This window comes from Echinops telfairi, unplaced genomic scaffold (assembly GCF_000313985.2).
Source record: "Echinops telfairi isolate 266 unplaced genomic scaffold, ASM31398v2 ScPeMD7_7453;HRSCAF=8491, whole genome shotgun sequence".
In the NCBI taxonomy this organism is placed as follows: domain Eukaryota; kingdom Metazoa; phylum Chordata; class Mammalia; order Afrosoricida; family Tenrecidae; genus Echinops; species Echinops telfairi.
The window spans coordinates 1,009,298-1,016,375 of record NW_022111353.1 but is presented as its reverse complement, the minus strand read 5'-3'; the positions used below and the strand labels follow the sequence as shown (position 1 = coordinate 1,016,375).

At 47.6% G+C, this 7,078-nt stretch overlaps 1 protein-coding gene across 1 annotated transcript in view; it reads left to right on the top strand.

Annotated features, from left to right (window-relative positions):
* Window positions 1-4,369: 4,369 nt before the first annotated feature.
* Window positions 4,370-7,078, top strand: part of TRIM40 (tripartite motif containing 40) — a 15,534-nt gene continuing 12,825 nt past the window's right edge. Inside the window, 2 exon segments of the mRNA XM_013008482.1 lie at window positions 4,370-4,400; window positions 5,826-6,148. Of these exon segments, the coding sequence (XP_012863936.1) occupies window positions 4,370-4,400; window positions 5,826-6,148 (354 nt within the window).

Below are 7,078 nucleotides of genomic sequence, written 5' to 3'. Positions count from 1 at the left end.
ACACCTCATGATCACATAGGCTGGTGTGCTTCTTCCATGTGGGCTTTGTTGCTTCTCAGTTAGATGGCCGCTTGTTTACCTTCAAGCCTTTAAGACCGCAGATGCTATATCTTTTGATAGCTGGACACCATCAGCTTTCTTCACCACATTTGCTTTTGCACCCATTTGTCTTCAGCTATTATGTCTGGAAGGTGAGCATCATGGAATGCCAGTTTAATAGAACAAAGTATTCTTGCATTGAGGGAGTACTTGAGTGGAGACCCAATGTCCATATGCTACGTTAATATTAAACCAAAAATATATGCAAATAGATCTATTTCCACATCCTCATATATAAATGTATTTATATATGTACATGCCTTTATTTAGACCCCTATCTATGCCCTTTGCCTCCTAGCTCTTTCCTCTCTTTCCTGTTACTTTCCTCTTGTCCCACTATCATGTTCAGCCTTCATTTGGATTTCAGTAATTCCTCTTGGTTACATTACCCTTGGTCATTCCCTACCAGGCTTCCTATACCGTCCTCACCACCAATTTGGATCACTTGTTTTTCCCTTGTCCCTGGGTTTGTTAACACCACTTCCTTTCTCCCACCTCCCCCTCTCCCATGTCCCCCCGGAACTGTTGGTCTCATTGTTTTCTCCTCCAGAATGTTCATCCAGCCTATCTTATTTAGACAGACTTGCAGCGATAATAACATGCACAAAAACAAGACAGAGCAAAACCAAGCAACAAAAGAAAACAAAACAACAACAAGCCAATGACAAAAACCAAAACAAAACACAACAAGAAAGAAAAGCTTGTAGTTAGTTCAAGGACTGTTTGTTGGCCTTTAGGAGTGTTTTCCGGTTGAGTGTGATGGGGGGGCCAAGCCCTGGCTCCAAACTCCAGTTTTGGTATTCCCTGGGAACTTCGTGTCTCTGTTCCCCTTGCTTTTCTGTTGCAGGCCCTTAGTATTTTGCCTCGGTGTGGTGGAATCAGATTGGGTGGAATTCCCACCCTGTGTCTCCAGTGTTGTCCCCTGTAGGGCTATAGGTCCGTGAGGGATGTCATGTCTCATAGTGGGGCCGGCCATATGGTTTTCTCTGTGGATTGGCTGCTCTGAGCGGGAATATCATCCTCAAGGCTTGGTGGGGCAGGACATGCTCCACTCTCTCTTCCTCCTCCTTCATTTGCTCCTGTGTTCTCTGATCAGACATGTCCCTCTCCCTGAGCTGCAGATTCAGTGCTGTCCTCTGAAATAAATTCTTCTGTGAAGAGGGGCAGGTGTCCAGGTAGTTGGGATTGGGGCTGGCCCCTCAGATCTCTCCGCTAGTTCCCTACTCCATGCTGGAATGTTGCATTCACATCTTGGAGTACTGGGTTGAAGTCTGGTCCCTCTTTCCCTGTGGAGATATAAACAACCTCCCCTTGTATGGGTTAGTGCCCTGTGCCCCCGCTACCCATTTCTTTTCTTTCCCTCCCTCACCCCTTTTTAGTTGGATACCATATGTATCCCTGAATTTGGTTTGGCCCTTGCCATATGAGTTAGTTAATTGTGCCAGCCTGGCCGATAATCACATGTGGTGCTGGTTGAAAGGCGGAGGGATAAATGGGTGGTGAAGCCTCGCCTTTCTAGTTCTCGGGTCTCTTGTTTTGTGATGGTTGTATCGGGTGCAGCTGCCTTAGCAGTTCCCTGCTTCAGTTTGCAAGATTGACTTCCTCCAAGACATCCCCAAGGAGAAGCCGCATGGATCTATCCCGATGCAGCCCTGGGTGCTGGAGCAGCCGTGTGGAGACCCTTGCCAGTGCTGAGATGCTTACACGTTCACGGACTCAGCTTTCCTCCTGCAGTCGGCATCATTGCCTCTGTTTTGTGAGGTGGAGGACTTTGTGGACTGGTGTTGGGTTAATGGGTTACTGTTGGACTTGTGGGCTTGGGCAGCATTGGGTTGGGATGTTTTGGTGATGCACCTTTTCTTTACATAAAACTCTCTCTTATACATGAGTCGCCGTGGATTTGTTTCTCCAAAGTACCCAGACTAGTACATTGCCATACTACCTGGTCCTCACCCCAGGAATGTTTGTATATGCTAGCTTTTTCCCTAAGCCCTTTTTGCATTTTATTTTTTAAAGCTTACCTCAGCGGACTCATGCTGTACTTGTCCTTTTGTGCTTGACTTACTTCGCTTAGGATGATTTCCTCCAGTTCTTCCCATGCAGCGATGTGCTTCATACATTCATCTCTGCTTTTTAGCGATGCATAGTACTCCATTGTATGTATGAACCACAGCTTTTTTTTTTGTATTTTATCTTCTTTTTAAAAAAATCATTTTATTAGGGGCTCATACAACTCTTATCACAATCCATACATGAACCACAGCTTTTTTTTTTAATTTATTTTTTTTCTTCTGTGAATTACAGAGTGAGAGAGTGAGTCAGTGAGTGAGAGAGTGAGTAAGTGAGAGTATGAGAGAGTGAGTGAGTGAGAGTGTGAGAGAGTGAGTGAGTGAGAGAGTGATAGAGTGAGTGAGAGGGTGAGTCAGTGAGTCGAACCACAGCTTTTTAATCCACTCATCAGTTGATGGAAATTCGGGTTGCTTCCCACTCCTTACAATTGGGAACTGTGCCGTAATGAACATTGGAGCACAGATGTCTGGCCATGATTTGTTTCTTGCCTCTTCTGGGTATATGCCCAGTAGGGGGATTGCTGAGTCATATGGTAGCTCAATTTCCATCTGTTTTAGAAATCACTAAATCGATTTACATTGTGGCTGTACATACCTACAGGTCCACCAGCACTGGATGAGAGTTCCTGTCTCCCCACAGCAGTGCTACCCTGTTCTGTAGGGTCGACTCGATGGTAGTGAGTTTGGGGTTGTTGCTTTCATGTTTGGGTTAAGGGACCCTGGTGGCGCTGTGGCTTAGGCATTGGGCTGCTAACCAAAAGGTCAGAAGTATAATGGAGAAAAGTCAGGCTGTCTGCTCCCAAAAGGATTTACAGTTCCAGACACCCTAAGCAGAGGCCTTATTCTATCCTATAGGGTCATTATGAGTCAGGATCAACTTGACGGCAGTGACTGGTTGTTTTTTAAATGGATCATTCTTTAGCAATGGTCTCTGATTGCAAGTTGCTCAAAGGCCAGGTGGGGGAAAATAAAGAAAAGTACTTTAATAACTTCAGTAGAACTTACGTCTAGAGTCTGTGTTCTGAAGCGGTGCAATCCTGTCTATCCATCCCCCCAGCTGTCCTTTCAACACATCCTCAGTGAATTTTTCTAGGGACAAGGAAAGAAGTGAAGTAAGATGATATTTTGTGGTTATTAAAGCATGGATGCTAAGGAGCCCTGGTGGCAGAGTGGTTACACGTTGGGCTGCAAAACGGAACGTCGTCAGGTCGAAATACCAGGCACTCCTTGGGAGACGCATGGGCTTTTCTACTCTCATCAAGAGTCACAGTCTCAGACATCCCGGGCAGTTCTACCTTGTCCTGTAGAGTCACTACGAGTTGAGTTAACCCGACAGCAGTGAGTCTGGTTTGGTTTTTGGAAGCATGGAAGCGAGGATGATAGATGTCCATATCTGACTCCTGGCCACATGTTTACTCTTCTGTGGCCTTGGGCTGGTTACCTCCTCTCTCTACATTTCGATTCCTCATGTTATCCTGCACAACCTAACAGAAACGTATGATGTAAAGATGTCAAAGGCTAGTGGTTGAAGAGCAGATGAGGCCGAGTAGTTTGGGGAGATGTGAGTGTGTGTGCGTGTGTGAGTGAGTGTGTCTGGATTTGTGATCTTAGGTGATGAAACCTGGATTCTGACCAGACCCAGAGAGGGCCAACTGGGCTAGATGGCAAGAGCAAAGGTCACGAGATGTGTTGGATTCTACGCCGTCCTTAGAACCGCCATGAAGACAGCAGAGCACAGGAGAGGGAGATGTTTCTGCTCTTGGCACCTTCGGCTTCCATGAAGAAGGAGGATGACCTTGTGGAGAACCAAGGACAAGAAACAGATAAAAAGTCACTGCCATCGAGTCCATGCTGACTCATCGCAACCCCTGCGGGTTTCCAAGACCGTGACTGGTTACGGGAGTAGAAAGCCCAGTCTCTCTCTGACAGAGCTGCTGGTGGTTTCAAACTGCCAACCACGTGGATAACAGCCCAACACATAACCACTACACCAGCAGGGCCCCATAAGAGATAGAGGGTGGGCAACAAAGAGTACCCACAGACAGGCATGTTTTAAGCTCTTGGGTCAGTCACGGGCAGGGAGTACCCCTTGAAGTTAGCAAGGTAGCCACGCCACTGGTTCCCTTGAAATTCTAGGGATGGAGAAAACTGACCTGTCTCCTTTGAGAAGCAATCAGGAGACAGTGGCTCCAAAGGAAGCCATGCTTCAGTGGCACTCCACACCAGACAGTGGTAACGTGGGATTAAAGGGGGAGCTTAGGGGGTCAAGTTTTCAACAAGAGCTTCTGAGCTTTGAAAACTTCAATTGGCTCCCATACTTCCTGTGGACTGAACTAGAATTTGTGAGGCGCGCAGCCTGACCAGACAGGTGTTGGAGAGCAGAGGGGTGGACAGAGGCCATTTCAGCTTCATGAGTGGATGCTGAGGTTCTGACTCTATGCTACCTGGGTCGAGGAGGGTCTGTAAGCTGGGGCTCCAGGGGTCTTCATTCAGTGACTCATCTCTCAGATTGATAGCAAAGTTCTCCTCCTCCCGGTGAACAAACGAGCCACACCCTGCTCTAACCGAAGTCCACCTCACCCTCCAGCTCCCTTGAATCAGTCCGGTCTTAGAGAGTTTCATTTTCCTGCTTATTCGGTGCTTCTCCAAGGAGGTGGGGCTCTTCACCTGCCCCCTTAGTATATCACTGACAGCTGAGCAATTATGATTGGCATGATTTAGAAGAGCTATTCACCTGATGGCCATTTTCCTTGGTCTGAAGCCCAAGAAAATGACGTGAAACTGTAGCAGGAGAAATGGAGGTAGGAGACTCAATGAGCTTCCATGGGGAAACCAGACAAGAGGTATAGGGGTGGGATGATGGCTTGGGAGTAACTGCACAGTCTTCAAGGGAAGTAGGTGGGTAATTTCTTTTTGGGGGGGCTCGGTCATCTTTGAAAGTGGCTTGAAAGGAAAGAACAAGATGATGTCATCCTGTACACATATCTCTGGTTGGCTCTGTGTCCTGTTCTCTCGACTCTTCCCTCTCGTGGAATCCGTGAGGGCCTGGAACAGAAGCTAGTTGGAGGGAAGACTAGTTGCCAGAGACATTGATGCAAATGGTTGGTAGTGATCATTGGCAGCAATTAGCCAAATTCTCAGAGTGTGACCACCAGCCGTCCAGTATCCCAGTTCGGGAGAGGACATTCTGAACTCCCGCCAAATCATCTCAACAGAGAGTACACCAAAGGAGGCTTTCAACTCGTATGAGTGTGATACTCTGGTTTGGGCCATGCTACTCTGGCCCGTGAATTATAAGCGGCACAAATATTCACAGAAAACGCTGACAAGAAAACACCACTGGTTCTTGAATCATTTTCATAAAATGCAAAGTCATTCCCTGTTTAGCGAATAAGAGGAAATGGGGAGTGTATTCCAAAGCTGATGAGCTATTTCTGAAACTTGTGTAGCATCAGGGTTTGGATGGTCCATGCTAATGACCCATCAATGAATAGCAGGACTTTACCTGATACGAGAGGGCTGAGTTATACCCTCTTGACTGCTCCAGGGCTGTCTCCCTCGGCTTGAGTGGTCCTCTCTGGGGCTGGTGTGGCAGCCTTCCAAGGCCCCAGGAGGGCAGGAAGGTCTGCCGGTAGGAGGCTGTGTGGTGAGACGGAGGCCTGGTTCCTTTGCAGAAGAGCAGGAAGGAAGGGCTCTGCTCCATTTGCTGGGAGAAGGGGCCTGTGGTCACCAACTGTGGACACGTCTTCTGCGGAGAGTGCTTGGCCTCCCACCTCAAGAGCTCGGCCACCTGCCCTGTCTGCCGGACCCCCTGTTCTGAGAAGGTGCTGGGAGAAGGCTACATCTGCCAGACTCACCAGGAGCGGGTGAGATTTTTCTGTGAAGGGAGCAGCCTCCTTCTGTGCGAGAAGTGCAGGGAGTCCCCGGAGCACCAACCTCATCAAGAGCTGACCATTGAACATGCCGTCAGTCACTACAAGGTGAAGTCTGCTCTTCCTCCTGGGTGAAGCCAGTTGTCACCTTGCCACCTCCCCAGGTGACCCCAGCTCACCCCTCTCATTCTGCCCCACACTTTACAGCGATGCCTAACCGGCGTCTCTCTTTGCTGCCTCTCTTTGTATTTTGCATGCTGTCTTTGCTCCTTCTGTGTTTATATTTGAGGCTATTTAAAAGGGACTGATGTCACTGTGAGGATCCCTGGCATTTGACTACAAGCGAAAGAGCTGGCAGTGAGGCTCCATGCAGAGGCACTCAAGCCAAGAGGCTTTGTGGTCCCCCTTGAGGCCCCATCCTTGAGAACCCCATGGAGCCATGTACTCTGCATGCACGGGGGTGCCCTGAGTCAGAACCGATGTAACCCGAGGGCGGCGAATGCGAACAGCAGCAACAAAGGCAGGTTTTCAGGAAAAGGAGCTGCTCGGCATGCACTGCTCTGTCGCACGCCGCGACTGACTAGATAATGCAAAACCCAATCGGTCCGGAAGCCTTCCAAAATTTTCCTAATGTCTACAGATTTTCATTTTAAAAATTAAAGCTAGAAACCTATCGGCCCTAAAACTGTATAGCTCTCTGGTGATCATGCCAGCAATTTGGCTAGATATGTAACCAGGTTTCACATAAGCCTATAATGACTCTACAAATATACGTACTTAAATTTGTGCAGGACTCTCCCTCGTTTTCACTGGTTTTTGTTTTGTTTTTAAGATCATTTTATTGGGGGCTCTTACAGCTCTCAGAACAATCCATATATCAATTTTATCAACCATATCTGTACATATGTTTCCATCATTATTTTCTAAACATTAAAAAAAATACTTTTATTGGGGGCTCTTACATCTCTTATCACAATCCCTACATTCATCCAGTGTGTCGAGCACCTTTGCACATATGCCACCATCATCATTTTCTTT